Here is a 19,757-nt window from a genome sequence, read left to right as displayed (position 1 = left end):
GACACCTTGAGCGGGGGGCGGTTCTCAAGCCCTTCGGTCAACTGAAGCCTCCTCTGGTTGCCCACATTTCTTTCAGCAGGCAGAGGAAGGTGGCCACCCAACGCAACGTTCCTCGGCCTTCCTGAAGCTGTTGCGTTTCCCGGATGCGTTCATCTGTAACTCCCAAGACTCTTTAGGTGCGGGGCAGCTGTGGTTGGGGGCAAGCAACCACCCGGGACACAGCCTAAATGAGGAAGGGTGAACTTTGATCCTCAAAAGCTTGAGGCTCCGATCCGTAAGATTTTTGCGGTGGGGAACAAATGGCCCGTCTAGCTCAAATAAGAAACTACAGAAGATCCAAGGGGAAAATTACCGACTGGGAGAAAAGAAGAACTGTATTTTAATGTTCTCTTTGGGTGCAGGCCAAGCTATAAACTGGTTCCCCTGGTTGCTTCTTTCCGATTCCCCACCACACACACACACACACACACACACACACACACACAACCACACACATACACTCCGGCCAATATCAGATTTCATATCTACTTAAGAATTCATTTATTCAACCTGCAAACATTATGGTTTTCCTTTTAACTTTGGCAAACCTTGTTGTGTAGAACAAAGCAAGCACGGAGCTTCTTAGGCCAACCAGCCCACCTGAAGACAATGAAGTCTACGGGGACATTTTGCCCTCTTTAAACAGCACTTTTGGTGGAGAAAAATCTGTCTGTGTGGTTGCTAGGAAAGCAACCTGATGGAATATAATCAATCAATCAATCAATCAATGTCACACACCATGGAACGCATCCAACAGAAAAACATCAAGATTCCAGGCTTATAAATATATATTTATTTTTATTTTGAATATTAAATAAGGTTCTTTAAATTACAAGCAGCCTTGGATCACACTATGCATGATCAATGTACAGTAGAAATCTTACAATTTTTTTTTAAAATTTACACACAAAGATAAATTCGACCTGGAATTTAATTAGCTAGCATATTGCCACGAACCTCATAGCTGTATTAAACCCCCCCGATCGGAAAATTTCCTCCCCTATGATTTTGTTACATAAATTTCCTGATGTACAAATAGAATAAAACATTGTATATACACAGAATTGAAACGGCTCTACCATGACCCACCACTGTGCAAGATCAGACAAAATTGCTAAACAGAACCGGACGTCTTAAATTCATTCAAGTTTTAACTGAATAGTAAAAAAATAAAAATCAAATAAAAATCCAGGCTACGGAACAGAATGTTTGGTTATCTGCTCTTCATCAAATGTTTCTCCTCTAGAATATTTCCTGAAAGACATTTTAATTTCTTTTTTTTTTCCCCCTCTCTCTCTCTCTTCCGAAGTGAGCAATTTTGACAAATTAAAGCTGAGGCTATTCGTTTCCTCGCCCAGTTTCTATTAATTAGTAAGGCTATTTCTCCCGAAGCAGTCACGTCTATGCTTCCCATCTAAATAGCCCCTTTGCCCCCCCATAAAATTTTAGCCAATTGTTTTTCTCGCCACCCCCAAGTTGTCTCTCTCGCTCGCTCTCTCAAACCCCCCCAAAACAAAAAAACAAAATCTGCATACTAATCTAAAAACAGTTTAAAATGTACACACCAGCAGCTTTCATTAGTGTCGTTATTTTATTTTTATTTTTTTTTTTAAAAAGAAAAACTTTCGTTTCAAAAAAAACACGAAACGAAAACAACAACACAGCAGCGTTTATTTATAGAGGACGGAACTCGGAAAGGAACTAGCCAATGAAACCCTAATTACAAATATTTGGACGGTGATGCTGGCTTTCCGCAGAACTGCTACGGGTCCATTCCGAAAGAGAGGGGGGGTGGAGGAAAAAAACACCCCCCACAAAAAAAAAAAGGCTGAGAAACTGGTTTACCTCGGGGCCTTTTAGGAGCCTTCCTGAAATTGCGTGCTTACACACGGCTCATACGGCAGCTCGACTGCAAACAAAGCATTCTCCTAGGTAAGAGAAGTGTGTCAAGACACCTGGCTCGACGCTGCTTCTTCTTTTCAAGTGACTCCCAACAAAAGGCCTGCTTGCCACGCTCCGGAACTCCGGATCACACACGCATTCTTTTTTAGTGCAAAGGGCCGCCACCGGCACGTGCTGCCCGAATAACCTCTTGGTTGTCGGGAAGAACCTCAGAAGCTAGGACCAAGCGGACTGTTGGGGCCGCTGGGAACATCTGGCGAGGCTCAGCTGCCTTCAAAAGAGCTGGATATCACAACAGGAAAGCGTCCTCGGTCAATTGCCTCCATACTGGTACATACACACGCGTGTATGTAGAGCTGGGGTCTTCAAACCTGGCCCCTTTTATGACTTGCGGACTTCAACTCCCAGAATTCCTCAGCCAGCGTCCGCTGGCTGAGGAATTCTGGGAGTTGAAGTCCGCAAGTCATAAAAGGGGCAAGGTTTGAAGACCCCTGATGCAGACCCACACAGGGACCTACGCTAAAGTGGTTCAGCTCTTCAAACGAACGGGTCGCAGACCGAAGGTGGTTCCAAGCTGGGGTGCCAGGAAGAGAAGTAACAACTCTTTTATGTCTAGAGCAGGAGGACCACGGTTGACCCACTAAGACATCCACAGGCCACGAGGAGCCATCTGCAAGCTTGGATAGAAACGAGGCTGCAGAATAGAGAAATAACGCCAGCTAGAACTTCTTCTTCTTCTTCTTCTTCTTCTTCTTCTAAGCAACGCACCAAACTTGCTCCGATTCTCCAAACCAGGCCAGATCGCCAGGGAAATTAATAGTGCAAAAATAATTATTATTATTCAGGAACCTCGACTCAAGGAAAAGATATATAATCTGGTCAGGAAGATACATAAATCAATCTTTTAGGGAGTCTCTTAAGAAACGTGGACCATCTGGGCCGGATTTGGGAAGCCGAGGTTACCACCTCAGCTAAAAAAACAAACTAACATGGGACTTTCAATGGCTCGTACTTTAATTTTAAAAGCTTGAATACCTAAAGAGACGCACGTATATTTCAACCACACGGAAAGGATTTCTGGCGCAGCCTGGGGCAGTGGTGTAACCTGAAACTCGGCCTTTTCAGTGAGACAGAGGTTGCCCCAGGCTTGTCCAGAAAGAGGACTTTGCAATTCGGATTGAGGTTTAGAAGTAGGATTAAAGTGAAGTGAAGTGAGGGGAGGGGCAAGGCAACAGGAAGATGCCCCAGAAACTCCGCAATGTCGAATGCACGTTGGGTCAAATGCAAGAGTCCAAAACGAAGGAATGCTAAGGTCCATTTCGCTCAATTCTACCAAATGGCCTTCGCCATTAAGATGTCTTCTGCCTTGATCTAACCTTGTTTGAAGCGTGTGGCTGGGGACAGCTGCGCACAGACAACATCCAAAGTCCTAACGCACAAGGTCAAGGGCCTAGACAGCGCTGCGACCCAACACAAGAGTTGTGAATGCTCAATTTTGACTTCCCTACATACGAGAGGCCTCCCTTCAGACCGCCAGCTTCTCAAAGAGCGGAGATGGCCGGACCCGAGGCTGTCAGTCAAGGAGATGTTGGGTCTGTCAGGGGCCACCCCATAAGAGCAGAGCACCTTGGCAGGTGCTGAAGCTGGACCCCAGCAGCAAAAAGCACTTCTCAGGATGCTACTGTTTTTCGGAATTCTTTAGATGCTTATCTATTTCATGCATGACCTTTGCTATCCTTCACGTAGCTTCCCAGATACTAATCCACCTGAAGGGTTAAAAACACCCACGTTTCTGTCTGACCCTACAGTATTTATTTTTTTTTCACTCTCTGAGAAGTTCTCAAAAATTCAATAAGCTTTGTAGGACGACCCAACAGCTTTACAAGTAGGCGGCAAGCACGTTCTTCCTCTGCCGAGCTGTGAGCGGAAAATAACACGAAACGGCACAAATGCTCGTTTCTCGAAGGAGAATAAAGCTTGGAAGAGAGCGAAAGAGCGAGAACTGTTCTGCTGCCGAGAAGCCTGCCTACGTAACGCGGAACTAAAGCCGTGCTTGTCGCAGTCGGCCTTTCTCCTGTTTTAGGAGCGTTCAGAAAGGCGTGCACAAAGTTGATGGAGCTCAAGAAAAGATTCCCCCAAGCAGGGCTAGAACAACTGGGTTGAATGAACTGCTGCCTATTTAGCCCATAAGCTGCAGCCTTAAAAATCTTGGGACCATTATTGGGAGAACTCATAGGGGAGAGAACCTACGGGAAGCCTCCTTCACATCAGTCCTTGAAAAGCCAAAGATCTACTGAAGGTTGTTGTGATTCACACTCATGCTTGAGAACCCAGAAGATCAAGGAGCCCAAGCATCTTTTTTTCCCTTTTTTGGACAAGTACCTGACTTCAAAAAGAAAGATCACGAATGGCAGAAAAGTGAAACAATCTCCTACCAAGACTGCGACCAGAACTGCCGACGGATCCTTAAAAGTTGACATGGAGAATTCTAGAAGTTGTCCAGTAACCAAGGAGATCGTTTGGACGGGCGTACCGCAAACATGCACATCCGACAAAATCCCAGACAATTGACCTTACAAAATAAAAATAAAAATAAACCCCACACACAAGGAAAACCCCAAAACCAGTAGGCCGTCACCGTCGCCACCACCATTTTTAACCAACTCCAAATAAAAACATGTCAATCCACCAACCCCCCCGTTAATTGCAAGTGAGAATCATGTTCCTTTTCATCTCCAAGTGAGTCGCCCTTTTAGAAACAGGAGCAGCGCATAAAAAGTGGCAGAAATCCTTAAAAAAAGAAAGAAAAAGGACAACAACAAGTTCTGTATTCTCTGACGAGAGGATTGTGTGGAAAGAGACACAAGAGTAAAATGGAACCAATTTAAATAAGCCAGTACTACAATTCCCACTGGTCCAGAATGCTTTGTACAATGCAAAGGGACTTGGCAAGGACACCAACTAGCACGCCTAACAGCTAAGCGAGGAGCAAAAACCCGCAAAATATGGCTGGCTACACAACAGCTCTCAGCCCGATCGAGGAATGTCTTTCTCTGCAGCTCGACTATATACAATTTTACACGTTCGCACAGATAATACATGGTTGCACCCCCACCCTCCGGGGGAAAAAAAAAAAGAAGTATATTACAATCCTATATATAAACCAGAACGTCACTGTGGTACAAATCCTCTCTGGAGGATATTTCAAGTACTGAGAGACAGCTAGCAATAGGGAGGTCTCTTTTTTGGATGAGGATGAGGATGATTTTTTTAAAAAGGAAATGCAAAATGCGCTGGTTTTCCAAAAGAAAAAAGAAAAAAAAAAGGACGCTGTGAAATACATCCACTCCAAATTCTGCTTCTGACGGCGTGATCTCTCAGTCGTCTTATCGGTGATTGGACTGCACGACTTGAGCCGGTTTTCAGGCGAAACTTTTTATCTTTTAAGCGGCTCTTCGTCCAAAGCGGAGGTCTGTGCCCCCCCACAATCGCCGGGACAGACCGACAGCTTAATCGGTTCTTAATCTTTCTCTCCATCTTCACTGCTCCCTGTTGAGGAAACAAAGTTATTACAATTACAAAGGCTTGGGAGGGTCTGCTTGTGGAAAGAAACCCGCCTCCCAAAGCAGCGTTTCTCAACTAGGCTGGCTTTTAAGATGGGTGGATTCCAACTCCCCAGAATTCCCCAGCCAAGCTCAGAGAGCACGAAGGACCTCACAATTCAACCCCAAAAGCTATATCGTCTCTTTTAGTTGGACGGAATTGCCTTTAACAGAAGGCTACTAAAAAGTATCTGGGGTTGCCACTAGATGGCAGCCTTGATTCTTTCTGTAGCCCTCTTAGGCCATCTATTGGCTCTCTGCAGAAAAGCAGGCAGAGTTTGGGGGCAGAGTTTAAGTACGTCATCAGCTTGCACTGGCTGGGGAGTTCTGGGGGTTGAAGTCCACACGTCTTAAAAGTGGCCAAGGTCAATAAACACCGGTTTAAACTCTGCAGATATATATATATTTTTTTAGGCCTAAATTTGTTGGGGCAATTTGTAGCAGACTGACTCCACTGAAACGAAAGGGGGAGAATCTTTCAAATTCCCTAGGCAAAAGGTGTGCTGAAGGTAGCCACCCCATAGGGATGGTGTAATAGTTTCCTCAAGGGTTGGAACCAGGTTTCCCCCCCCCCACCCCTAGTTCTTTGCAAGGGGCAGTCTGATGTTCAAGGCAGTGTTCTCCCTCTTCTTGTTACAAAATCCGCAAGGTGGGCACACCTGCAAGTCTCCCAAGCACAACTGTCTAAATCGCACGCTTCAATGTCACTGCTGGGGGATATCAAAGAAAGCTGCCCTATCTCGAACGCTGGACTTACCGGCTACAGCCAGCGACGCGGCTTATCTAATCAGCCCCTTCGCCAAGCACAAACAGCGTTTCTCTAGGGAATCGGAGTGCGTACCCAAACACTCAGTACCAGGCCACTGGCACAGTACAAAAATGTGTCCCAGTTCCATGGTTTAAAAAAATAAAGATGAAAATGAAAACGGGGGCAACAAAGAACCTGCTTGATCGCTGAGTAGCTCTCAAGATCAGGCTGGATCCCAGTTGCAAACATCTTGGTTGCGCTAAGTGGGACTGGTAGGAGTTACAACTGAGAGCAAGTACAGACTCGCGTTTTAAAAGCAGGCTAGGACTCTTTTTTTTATTTAAATTATTTTGTTCGAAAAATTAAAATCCAAAAGAAAAGAAACGAGTGACAAACACAACTAAACAAAAACGCTGAAAAAAAATTAAATTTAAAGAAAAAAACAAAAAAACAAAAATGTGTATTATGCTCCCTAGTTGAACACTGGCAAACTTCCTGACAGTTAGAACAATTAACCAGTGGAACTCCTTGCCTCCAGAAGTGGTGAATGCTCCAACACTGGAAGTTTTTAAGAAGAGACTGGACAGCCATTTGTCTGAAATGTTATAGGGTTTCCTGCCTTAGCAGGGGGTTGGACTAGGTGACCTCCAAGGTCCCTTCCAACTTCTTCTTCTTCTTCTTCTTCTTCTTCTTCTTCTTCTTCTTCTTCTTATTCTTATTATTATTATTATTATTATTATTATTATTATTATTATTATTATTATTATTATTATTATTATTATTATTATTATATCTATTGTAACAATAGCAGCTTTTCCCCCATTTGCAAAGCAGGTCCAGCAATGTTTATAAGCTTGGACGTCTATTTGCAACCCAGCTGACCTGTCATACACTACTTATGTGAAATGGACTCTTTCTGCGGTGGACAAAAGCCCCGGGATTTCATTCTTCCAGAACATTAGCAGGAAAATGATCTGGTGAGCCTACTGGCTGCTGCTGCCTCCTTTCTCTGTTCTATTTCTATTTGGGATAGTATGACCTAAGCCTGGTGTCTGTCAGAGGAGGGACCCCAAAATCTAGGATAAAGTGTTCAAAGGAGGGGGGGGCAGCGACCAAGAAGCAGCTGGAGACCGGCTTTTTTAAACCTACAGCAATAATGGGACGTTGACGGAATATAAGGATATGAAGTGCAAATGCAATTAAGATATGTATTGTTTAGAAACTGAAAGTATTGATAAATGCAACAGATGTTTTTATTCAGTTGATGATGATGATGATAATAATAATAATAATAATAATAATAATAATAATAATATATATAAATATAAAGATATAGATATAGATATAGATATATGGAGATATAGAGATAGATAGATAGATAGATAGATAGATAGATAGATAGATAGATAGATAGATAGATAGATAGATCCAAAGGTGCTTTTCCCAAAGGCAGCTGGACTTTTGTTTTTCCTTGAAGATGTTTCGCTTCTTATTCAAGAACTGAAGAAGCTCCTTGGATATGAGATGCGGAACGTCCGCCAGGAAAAACAAAACGTCCAGCTGCCTTTGGAATAAGCACCCTGGAGACAACGGCTTGTAAGAGCGGCCAAATCCACGGGCCGAAAGAAAATACTCGCCTCCCTGTTCGATATCCGAGTCTGTGAGGTGAGTGAGCGAAAAGCTGGCCATGTTTGCCGGCGAGATAGAGAACCTGGAGTAAGGGGAAGGGCGGAACCAGTCCTGCTCGGGGCTCCGGGGGGGCGGTGGAGGAGAGAGGTACTTCGAGGTCTGAAGAGAGGAAGACTTGGAGCTGATGAGGGTGCTGGCGGCCTTTAAAATCACGGAGGGCCCGGGAGAAGGGAAGTCATCGTCCCACTCGAAACCTCCTGGGAGAAAGCAGACCAGAGGGACATTTCAGACAGAAGAAGAGGGACATCTGAGGTCCATGGAAATTCATCAAAAGCCGTGGTTCTTCTCGATCCAGGACAGCATCGTCCTAGCACTGGTGAGGTTACCTAGCTGGGTCATGAAACGACTGCGAGAAAACCACCAGGCTCAGAGAGCATCCAAGGACCCCCTCATTTCAAACCCCGAGCTATAAATAATTCTCCTCTGTGGGGTCACCTGGTTTTAAAAATGCCCTGATTAAATAGGGGTTCCCAACCAACCGTTTAGCCTTCTGCGTGCAAAGTAAACTTATCGGCAGCACCCTTCCCAGACGGTGCATGTTATTTTCATGGATTTTGGAATTGTCAGATAAGGGAACAAAACAGTTTTAAAAAAAAGAAAAAAAGAAAAGGCAAGGCTTGCGTGGATGTGATAAAGCGAGATCTGCCTGCCTGGAAAAAAAACGGAGGTTTGGAGAAATTTCCCTGGAAAACAAACCTCTTGCGGATGTTAAGAGGAACGGCGTTAGCTGGCAATTCCAAAACCTAGGGTTTTTCTGGCTAGGGGACCTATTTTTATCTTCATAACCAAGATAATGAGAAGGAAGGACTCACTGGAGAAGAGCCTCATGGTGGGAAAGGTTGAGGGCAAGAGAAGAAGGGGACGACAGAGAAGGAGGTGGCTGGATGGAGTCATTGAAGCAGGAGGCATGAGCTTAAATGGACTCCAGAAGATGGTAGAGGACAGGAAGGCCCGGAGGAACATTGTCCATGGGGTCGCGATGGGTCGGACACGACTTTGCAGCTAACAACAACAACAACAACCACCAAGACAAGCCAAATGGGTACCTTCTTCGTCCGTGGAGCTTTCTGAACTGGTGAATTTATTCAAGTAACCAAAACTGGCAGCCAGGGCAGGAGTGTGATTGGAGTTGGATTCGGCAATACGCTTTCCGAGTTCTTTGGTTGGCATTTCCTAAAAAAAAGGATGAAAACAACAACAACATGCAGCTAGCTTCTCACAGGTAGCTTGTTTAGTAACCGAAGGGACAAAAAGGCCCTGAAAAAGGCGACTTACCACCGTTTTTCACACAAGCGTTATAGCCACCTCTGGGGTCACATGATCAAAAATCAAACGCTTAGCGACTGGCATGGATGTATGACGGTTGAAGTGTCCCGGGATCACATGATCCCTTTTGTGACACACACACCCACACACACAGAGATAAGCAAAGTTATCTGTGGGCGCGCCAGACCTATGGAACCGCTTGCCGGTCGAGCGCCGGATGGCCCCCGACCTTCGCTCCTTCCGGCGGGATCTAAAAACTTATTTATTTGAGCAATCCGGCCTGGTTTGATGGGTCAGGGGTTGGGGTTTTAATATGGTTTTTTAATTACTGTATATATCGGGCATAATATTGAATTGTTTTTTTTAACTTTTGTACTTCATTTTTAATATTTATTGCCCTGTACACCGCCCTGAGTCCTTCGGGAGAAGGGCGGTATAAAAATTTAATAAATAAATAAATAAATAAAGTCGATGGGGAAGGCAAATTCAGCTGTTACTAATTTAACAAGTGCAGTGACTCGCCTAACAACGGTGGCAAGAAAGGTTGCAAAACGGGGCAACCCTCACTCAACCGCCTTGCTTTAGCAACGGGAATTTTGAGCTAGGGCCGTTAAGTCGAGGACTACCTGCAATTTTAATCACGCAGCAAGACACGGCTTTTCAAGTCTCTTCGGGGAAACAAAGGTTTTTGTAGAAACAGCGGAATCTTTAAAATACTTAAAAAAAATGCTTTCCCCAAGATGGCCCCACTTTGCCGCCTTCACATCTCCCGTCCTTCTCGCTGTCTCTTTTGAGGGATGTGAACCGCGTCACTGACTGTACCGGGGTCTCACACCAAGCCAGGCTAGTGACGTGGCCCTTGAGTGTGCCCCTCTACGTGGGCACAGACAGCGGTTGCCAGCTAAGGTTAGAGAGTCTAATCTGTCTTCTTTACACAGGACAAAGGCTTCCTTCTGCCTTACCTAGGCAGAAAAGGAAATAACCATTTTTTTTTTAAGAAGAGTCTATTCTGAAAGAATGAAGGTTGAGGAAAAAAAGATACCTGATCGAAAAGATATAAAGTGACATCATCAAAGAACGTTACTGCTTTTTTCCCATTCTTCCGAAAGGCTTCGGTAGAATGATTCCCCTCGTGCTGCTTCGGCTGCTTCAGCAAGCTTCTCAGGTGCTTCCCATCGTCGACGTCGCTAATGACCTCCGGCACTTGATGCGTCACGACATCCTCATCGCTGTCGGAGCTCAGTCCCTGGAGATGGAAGGTCTTCATGTCGTCCTCTGAATCGTCGCTGTTTCCATCCTCCTCGTCGGCGTCCTCTTCATCTAAGGAGAGATCCAGCATCCCAGAAACGTCAAGTTTGCCGAGGTATTTTCCTTCAACGTCTGGTTCTTTCAACTTGTGGCCTTCCAGATGAGCCAAGATGGACGTTTCAAAGATTTCCGGAGCACCGTACAAGGTGGGCGTGAGCTTCAGGTCGCCCTCGGGGAAAAAATCGGCTGTGCTGGTGCCCGTGCAGGAGACACTTTTAGGGACAGCCTCATGTGTTTCATCTTCATCGGGGTGTCCTAGGTCAGGGAGCCGGGGCAACAAAGTTGTGTCCTCGGTTTTCTGAAGCCGCGCCTGTTTTCTTTCATCAGACCCGTGCTCTTCTCCACCCACATCCAACAGCGAGGTCAAGTCATGGATGAACTGACAATTAGCTACTTCGTTGCCGCTTAAAGGATTTTCTGCATTCCCAGCGTTTTCCACTTCGAAGGAATCCGGGTGGTGCTTGGCCAACACTGTTGGCTTTGGGGATGGATTCGTGACCTCTGGTTTCTTATCTACCTCCGAATCGTTATCGGAGAAATAGGCCGAATCTCTGTATGAATTATGGCTGCCCTCCAGGACTGTTTGAGTTGTTTCAAAATGATCCACCTTGCTCGGGTCGGCGTAAGAATTTACCTCTGCCGACACGACGATCACGGGGTTCCCCTGCAAAAGATCTCCGCCTGCGCTAGATAAAGCCGATTCACTAGAATTGGTGCCCAGAAGGTGTGACGTCCATTCGGGAGATTCTAGATTTTCAGTTTCGTAGCCGCTGTCGGCGGGTTTATCGGGGGGCAAACATTTCTGAGGGCTCTCTGCTTCAAAGGATACTAAACCTTCATGAATGTCTAACGTCTCAAACGAGTCCGGGGTATCTACCAGTTGTCCCAGGCTTGGGGTTGACCCCGAGGAACTGTCTTCCAGTAGACTGTCATGACTGATACGATCGGTGGGGAGAAGACCTTCTCTGTCAGATCTTTGAACTTGAGAAGTTCTACCACTTCCCTTTAGAACATCGGCATTCTCGTGCTCAGATTTCTTTGGGATTATTTCGTGGCTCAGCTCCCAGGAGCTGCTGCAGTGTTTAGGCTCCTGATTATTTTCCTCTCTTTCTTCTTGAGCATTGAGGGTGACACCAGGACGTGAGCTGATGCCATCGGTCCGGTTTTTGACCTGGGTGGATTGGAGATCGGTTGAACCAAACTCAGGGACTTCTTTCATTCCGACGCAAGAAGCAGGAGGACTCTGGGTAGAATTATCTCCAACTACCCGCTGAGGAGGGCTTTTCTCAGGGCTGGAAAAGGAGAACAACAGCTGCTTGTCGACCACAGGGGGACCGGGAAGTGCCCCTGTTCGCCCAAGAAAGTCCTTTTCAGTGTCATGAACTTTCCCACTCATGTGACCTTCAACTCCCAATGAGCTCGCATTTGGCGGGTCTGGTTTATCCGTTGGGTCAGGTGCTCTACCGAGATCGCTGCCCTTTTCGTTCCTCGCCGTCTGCGTGAATAGTTTCTTCTCCTGAAGAAACAGGAAGTTGTCAGAGAGCTCCTCCAAAGTCAGCTGGCTAAGTTCAGATTCCTGCGGGGTATCTTCCTGCGAGCAATCGACTTCATTTTGAGAAGCAGGCGGGGAGCTTTCCTTCTTGGGCAGGCCACGGGTAGATCCCTCAGGATCTGAGAATGCCATCGCCCGCAGCTCCAGACGGATATCATTTATATCAGCAAAGCCAAGTCCACCCAGCCCGTTTGCCAATGGTTCATTTTTGTCAACGCCGCCATATGGGGAAGGGTCAACCGGGCCAACCCTGTGCAAATTCTCTTCCTTGGGATCTGTATGATGATTACAGAAGATATCCCCATCTGTGGTAGATTCGGCAGCAGAGTGTTCCAGAAGCACAACGTGACCGTTTTTGCCCTTCAGAACTTCAGAATTGTCCACTTCGGTTGTCAATTCAGCCACCTGGTGGTCAAAGTTGAGGCTACCGCGGCCTGCAATCTTTTCTTCTAACTGGATGTAATAATCGCTTCCGACCGAGGGCTTGCGGGCGTTAAACACAGGAAGTTCTCCAGGCACCAGCAGGGAAACTTCCTGCCCGCTTTCAACCTGAGCGCCGGGCCCTTGCTCGGTCAGCGTGTTCTCAAACACTTCCACCGGGAAGAACATGTTTGTGTAAGTCTTCCTGTCGACGGGGTTGGACTGGTTGCCCTCAAAGTGGTCGTGTTTGGCTGCCTCCCAGATGTACTCAAAGTTGAGTCCTCGGCTCGTCTGGGTTACCGTCAGGACCTCTTCCATCTCGCGACCAAATCGGCTGCCGGCGAAACGATCCAGGATCGGGAAGGCGGAGCTCCCCAAAGGTTCTCGGTTTGAAACGTTCAGCTTGAGTTCGTCCCACTGTTCTGGATCGATGACGGAGTCCCTCTGGTTTTGCGTGCAGAGACAGACTACAAGCTTATGGACTTCCTCGGCCGTGGCTCGCTTGTCTGGAGACAGCCAGCAGAACTGCAGAACTTCGTACCTGTTGGGATGAGAGTTCAGGTACGGTTTGTGACAAGGGCACTACGCCAGGGCAAGCGCAGTTCTTTGGCCGTGTTTTTAAAGTAACCTCGCTTTTCAAAATGATCTTAGCTGGACAGTTTTTATTGTTGAACTAGCTTTAGAAATTACAAGCCAGAGAACAACTTGAACCTCAGGGAGACAATCCACAAATGACCCTTATCTCAGCTCCTTCCCTCCTTTACTTTCTATTTCCTTCCTTCTTCTCTCCTTCCCTCTTTTCTTTCCTTCCTTCTCTCCTTTGCTTTCTCTTTCCTTCCTTCTTCTCTCCTTCACTCTACTTTCTCTCCTTCCCTCCTTTTCTCCCTTCTCTCCTTCCCTTTCTCTTTCCTTTCTTCTTCTCTCCTTCACTACTTTCCTTTCTTCCCTCCCTCCCTCCTTCCCTTCCTTCCTTCCTCTCCTTCCCTCTACTTTCTTTCCTTCCTTCTTCTCTCCTTCCCTCTTTCCTTCCTTCCTTCCCTCCTTTACTTTCTTTCCTTCCTCTCTCCTTCCCTCTCCTTTCCTTCCTTCTCTCCTTCCCTCCTTCTCTTTCCTTCCCTCTCCTTTCCTTCCTTCCTTCTCTCCTTCCCTTTCTCTTTCCTTCCTTCTCTCCTTCCCTCTACTTTCTTTCCTTCCTTCTTCTCCTTCCCTCTTTCCTTCCTTCCTTCCCTCCTTTACTTTCTTTCCTTCCTCTCTCCTTCCCTCTCCTTTCCTTCCTTCTTCCCTTTCTTTCCTTCCTTCTTCTCTCCTTCCCTCTCCTTTCCTTCCTTCCTTCTCTCCTTCCCTCTTTCTCTTTCCTTCCTTCTCTCCTTCCCTCTCTTTCCTTCCTTCTTCTCCTTCCCTCTTTCCTTCCTTCCTTCCCTCCTTTACTTTCTTTCCTTCCTCTCTCCTTCCCTCTCCTTTCCTTCCTTCTTCCCTTTCTTTCCTTCCTTCTCTCCTTCCCTCTCCTTTCCTTCCTTCCTTCTCTCTTCCCTCTTTCTCTTTCCTTCCTTCTCTCCTTCCCTCTACTTTCTTTCCTTCCTTCTTCTCCTTCCCTCTTTCCTTCCTTCCTTCCCTCCTTTACTTTCTTTCCTTCCTCTCTCCTTCCCTCTCCTTTCCTTCCTTCTCTCCTTCTCTTTCCTTCCTTCTTCTCTCCTTCCCTCTCCTTTCCTTCCTTCCCTCCCTCCCTTTTCTTCCTTCCTTCCACTTTATTTCCTTCCCTCCCTCCCTCTTTTCCTTCCTTCCTTCCTTCCTTCCTCTTTCCTTTCCTTTCTTCCCTCCCCCCCCCCATCATTTGTAGGCTAACAAAACGCTTCAAGCTTTTTGAACCAGACTGAAACTATTTTATAACAGAGCTCGACTGAAAGTTTTTTTTAAAAAATGTGGCGTTTTTACCATCGGTCGGCGTAGGGCTGCTCAAGCGGTGGTTCCGACAGCTTGGTCTGTTTTTCTTTGATGACCTGGGTCAAAACCTCCTGGTCAGAGAGCTCAGAATAAGGCTTTGTGGCGCCACTGAAAAGTTCCCAGAGTGTCACTCCCAGGGCCCTGCAGAAAGAGGAGGCTTCATAAGATGTCGGTCCACGACAGGGCTCGTGGTATCCCAGTATTTTGGAACCTGGTTGTTCAGACTTTCGGAGTATTTGCTACTTAAGAGTAAAAGGTAAAGGTAAAGGTTCCCCCGCACATGTGTGCTAGTCGTTTGTGACTCTAGGGGGCCGGTGCTCATCTCCGTTTCAAAGCCAAAGAGCCAGCGCTTGTCCGAGGACGTCTCCGTGGTCATGTGGCCGGCATGACTAGACGCCAAAGGCGCACGGAGCGCTGTTACCTTCCCACCGCGGTGGTCCCTATTTTTCTACTTGCATTTTTTACGTGCTTTCGAACTGCTAGGTTGGCAGAAGCTGGGACGAGTAACAGGCGCTCACTCTGCTACGCGGCACTTGGGATTCGACCCGCCAAACTGCCGACCTTCTGATCGACAAGCTCAGCGTCCTAACCCACTGAGCCACCGCGTTCCTTACTTAAGAGTAGGTTGGAACAAATATTGGGAACCGACTCACATGGTGCCTCTCTGTTTCACAAAGGGCTGCAGTGGGGAGGGTCTTAAGTTTTAAAATACAGCTGGGGGTGGGGGGGTGGGGACTTAATTGGTTGGATGAAAAGTCCTTAGGAGGAGAATTCTGTTTACAGGGGCAGGTTTTATTGGTTTGGCTTACCGGTATCCAGAAGCTGGGCAAATGTTTTATCGTCAAATAACGACGACAAATAAATTAAGAGTTACTGAGACCGCGAACATCGCCTTATAAAATCGCTGTTGGATTTGGCGATCTATGAATCCACCACCGCTACCCTTAAATTATAACTTGGCCATTTTCCTACCAGACATTGCTGTATTTTGTGTGTTCTGCTGTTAACAAACGATCCTGAAAGCTGGTCACTAGTTCTGGAGCTGTCCATCGAAGGGGCACGAGTTTGTTTTCATCTGCTTCAATGTAATCTTCCTAGCATGAAAGGACATTCAAAAGTAGGTCTTAAGGGAGGTAAAAGGTAAAGGTAAAGGTTCCCCCGCACACGCGTGCTACTCGTTTCCGACTCTAGGGGCTGGTGCTCATCTCCGTTTCAAAGCCGAAGAGCCAGCGCTTGTCCGAGGACGTCTCCGTGCTCATGTGGCCGGCATGACTAGACGCCAAAGGCGCACGGAACGCTGTTACCTTCCCACTGGAGTGGTCCCTATTTTTCTACTTGCATTTTTACGTGCTTTCGAACTGCTAGGTTGGCAGAAGCTGGGACGAGTAACAGGCGCTCACTCTGCTACGCGGCACTCGGGATTCGACCTGCCAAACTGCCGACCTTCTGATCGACAAGCTCAGCGTCCTAACCCACTGAGCCACCGCATCCCTGTCTTAAGGGAAGGCCATATCAAAAGGAATTAACCGCCTGTTTAGCTGCACCCGCCACCCTTGGGTCTATTTTCCACTATTGAAAAGTGTCCCAGGAATTAGAAATCCCTTGTTTTTTTTCCAGAACTGAAAGAGCAGCACAAGAATATTATAAACAGTTAGCAAAAGGAGAAGGAAAATGTTGTGGGCTGCTTGGTGCTCTCTGAACTTAGCTGTTTTCTTGCAGACATTTCATGACCCAACTAGGGAACATCATCAGTGTCTCCCTTCTAGCACTGATGATGTTCCCTAGTTGGGTCATGAAAGATCTGCAAGAAAACCACCAAGCTCAGAGTAGCACCAAGGACCCCACAGTTCTCCTCCTCCTCCTCTCCACAATCCCCACTCCCTTCTAGCACTGATGATGTTCCCTAGTTGGGTCATGAAAAATCTGCAAGAAAACCACCAAGCTCAGAGTAGCACCAAGGACCCCACAGTTCTCCTCCTCCTCCTCTCCACAATCCCCACTCCCTTCTAGCACTGATGATGTTCCCTAGTTGGGTCATGAAAGATCTGCAAGAAAACCACCAAGCTCGGAGAGCACCAAGGACCCCACAGTTCAGCCCTAAGCTACACACATTCTCTTCTCTCGGTAAAAAAAAAACGTTATTGGGCATGCTGTATTCTCGTAGCATTTTCTGGAATATGGTCTTCAGAGGTAAGCAGTATGGGAAATCTTTCTCCCCTGAAGGAAAATGCAACAGTCTCATTAAGCTGGGTCCAGATTGGATTGGAATGGGGTGGGAGGATATATTTGCACGCACACACACACACACACACAAACACACACCCTTACATTGTCCTGAGTCAACACGGACCCAAAACAGACCAATGTCAGCAAAACCAATTAGGAAGAGAAGAACGGAGGCGCTTTAGCGTAGCTTGGCAATTTCTAATAATTATTTGTAAGTCAGTATTGGTAGGGATAGAAATGTATTGGATATTACATGGTAACATCCAACAACTGAGTAACGGGGTTTCGAATAAAAATTCGATTCTGTCAAAATCAGGTTTTTAACCTTAGCACTTCTAAATGGGTTGACTTACCTTGTATCTACTGAATCCTATTCCGTAATCCCCAATTTTGACATTTAAATCAGATGTAAGGAAGCAATTCCTTAAAGCTAAATCTCTGTTATAAAAAAAAATAACAACAGAAGAAGATCGCAGTGAGAAAAACCGGAATCTCAATCCAAGATGAAATGAGAAAAGCCTCTCTCTCAGAACGTGAGGCTAGATTTCACCGTTAAATCCAGCTTGGTTCAAAAGTGCCATAGCAACAGCCATTCGACATTATATCTGTCTCGCTATTTTAAACCTGAATGATCGGCATTGTGTTGCACATTAAGTTCTTCTGCTTCTTGGCCAGCATCCTTTGAGTCAAGAGATCTTAGGTCAGTCTTAGCAAACGGTGCCATCTGGAGCAATCTTTCTCAAACTTGGCAACTCTAAGGAAGTCTGGACTTCAACTCCCAGAATGCCCCAGCTATCCGTGACGCTAGACTTCGCTAAGACTACGTAAAAGAACCACCGTGGCATTCAGGGTTTTAAAGACTTACCCATGCACAAAATTGTGTTTGTGCATCGTGACAAGCCCCGCCACAATCTCACAGGCCATCCTCTGTAGCAGCATTACTTGAGCATCTCCTTTAATGTTATCTTGCTCGTTGCAGAGATAGGTTTTTAGGTCACCCTGTAAAACCAATGTGAGGATGGTTATAAACAGCCTCTCCTGCCAGATACTCTTGACGAAAACAGCAACTAAACACATCGTTTAATACTTGCCCATCAACTCCACAACTATTTTTATTGGGTGTTATTACACATTGTGATGCTAAAGAAACTAACTTGATGTTGAACTTGATAACAGCTGCAAGGTTATTGGTAGGGCAATATTGGAAGAAGGATAGTTTGCCTACTATAGAAGAACGGACGTTTAAAGTGTCAAATTTAGCAGAAATGGCTAAGATGTCTGCTTATCTGAAGGATCGTTCACAAGAAAGATACATTTTGGCCTGGAGAAGATGGGTAGATTATATTCAGAATAAATATGGGACTAAAAAGTTCCATCTAGCCTATGAATAAATTTTAGATTGTTATTATTACTAGTAGTTTATTATAGTGGAATTTTTATTAATTTTAATTATATGGTATTATTATTGTTTTTGATATTAGTATTGTTTAATAACGGATATTAATTTATCTTTTTATTATTATTATGTCTATTTTTATTTTGTGTGCATTTATGTTACAGGGGAGTTAAAGCGCATGATGAACTTGGTTATCTATATAGTTTGTTAATGTTAGTTAGATTATGATTATTATATTTGTAACCCTGTACTCAGCTCTGGGAAGTGGGGGTGGGGGAGGGGGGTGGTTTTCGGTGGGTTGGTTTTGGGGATTATATTGTAACTTTTATAAAACTTTTTATTAAAAAAAAATACTTGCCCATCAACAACATCACTAGCAGTAGTTATAAATAAACTGATACTTAAGAGAGCGCACTAAATTCATTAAATTTCAAATCCCTTGCAGGGGTATCAAACTCAATTTCATTGAGGGCCGCATCAGCATTGCGGTTGCCCTCAAGGGGCCGGGTGGGTGTGGCCAGGGTGGGTGTGGCCTACTGGGTGGGCGTGGCTAGAGTGCGTATGGCCTACTGGGTGGGCGTGGCCAGCTCTACATCGTTGGCATCAAGGGTGCCTATGGGGTCTGGGCAGGAGTGGGACAGATCTGGGGGTCTCTGGCAGGAGGAGGGTCTCTGGGCCAGGGCCAAGGCAGTGGGGGCCGTTTCCGCATTGTTTCCAGGATGGCTTCGCGGGCCACATGAAACCACTTTGCGGGCCGGATCCGGCCCCCGGGCCTTGTGTTTGACATGTCTGCCTTAAAGTAACCATACAAGACACACGCAAAAACCTGCTGGTCCTTGATTAAAGCCATCCAGTGGTTAAATTTCACGTCCGGATATGAAACATGTCGTTTAAAATTGTAGGAAGGTGAAAAAGTATATCCATCACTCTTCTTTGGGAGAAAAAAAAAGGGTGAGGAATTAAGAGAGAAAAAATATAAATAAGAAGAGTAAAGTACCAGTTGTGATGATTGGGCTTTGCATTAACATTTGGGCTTTCCAATGTTTGTCAATAATAGTTCAAGTCTTCTTGGAATATTGTCAAAGGGAAATACAAATACATACTGTAAATACTAAACATGTCATAAGACCCATGATGTACCGTAGATGAAATCAGAACCGGCTCCAGAGAAATAAGTTACAACACAGACACACACGATGCGTTTCAGCCACAAAAGCACTTCAGTCAATATTTCATTGTCTGAAGGCTTAAATGGTCTTCGCACACCGGAGGGTGTGTGGTTTTGTGTGCTGCCCACATCCCGCGGATGCGGCTTTGCTTGTTTGTGCGGACCGGTTGCTGGCATGCCGCGGCCCGGTACCGGTCCATGGACCGGAGGCTGAGGACCCCTGAGCTACAGTATAAACTTCCCATCTCTGCAAGCAGGGCTTTTTTTGTCATAGAACCCTCAGAGCGGCGTTCCGGCACCTTTTTTGAATGGAACCTTGTAGGGTAGGCAAGGTGGGTTGTATGATATGTGTGAGTTCCGGCACCTTTTTCTTTTACAAAAAAAACACTGTCTACAAGTATAGAGAGCTAAGAGTTCACCCTTGAAAAATGCACTTTCCCTAACTGACAAAATCCAAGACAAGAAGCCAAAAGAGCCTTGGTGGAGCAGTGGGCTAATGC

The 19,757-nt window shown here is 45.9% G+C and overlaps 1 protein-coding gene across 2 annotated transcripts; it reads right to left on the bottom strand.

Annotated features, from left to right (window-relative positions):
- Positions 1-105: 105 nt before the first annotated feature.
- LMTK2 (lemur tyrosine kinase 2) lies at positions 106-17,732 on the bottom strand. Of its 2 annotated transcripts, XR_014493673.1 has the most exons (9): positions 17,559-17,732; positions 17,047-17,131; positions 15,440-15,561; positions 14,459-14,608; positions 10,289-13,067; positions 9,027-9,153; positions 7,925-8,177; positions 2,485-5,486; positions 106-2,312 (listed from the first exon to the last, which is right to left on the bottom strand). XR_014493673.1 is itself a non-coding variant. In XM_083372744.1 (8 exons), exons 1-8 carry the CDS (start codon positions 17,630-17,632, stop codon positions 5,462-5,464), a joined length of 3,615 nt encoding a protein of 1,204 aa, XP_083228870.1. In that variant the 5' UTR covers positions 17,633-17,732; the 3' UTR covers positions 2,363-5,461. The 2 variants fall into 2 exon arrangements, 1 of the variants encoding a protein (XP_083228870.1); XM_083372744.1 differs by lacking the exon at positions 106-2,312 and having other exon boundaries at positions 2,363-5,486.
- Between the last annotated feature and the right edge of the window lie 2,025 nt (positions 17,733-19,757).

Source organism: Vipera ursinii, assembly GCF_947247035.1.
Source record: "Vipera ursinii genome assembly, chromosome: 13".
NCBI lineage: Eukaryota > Metazoa > Chordata > Lepidosauria > Squamata > Viperidae > Vipera > Vipera ursinii.
The sequence above is the reverse complement of the archived record's forward strand: the minus strand, read 5'-3'. Positions and strand labels throughout refer to the sequence as shown.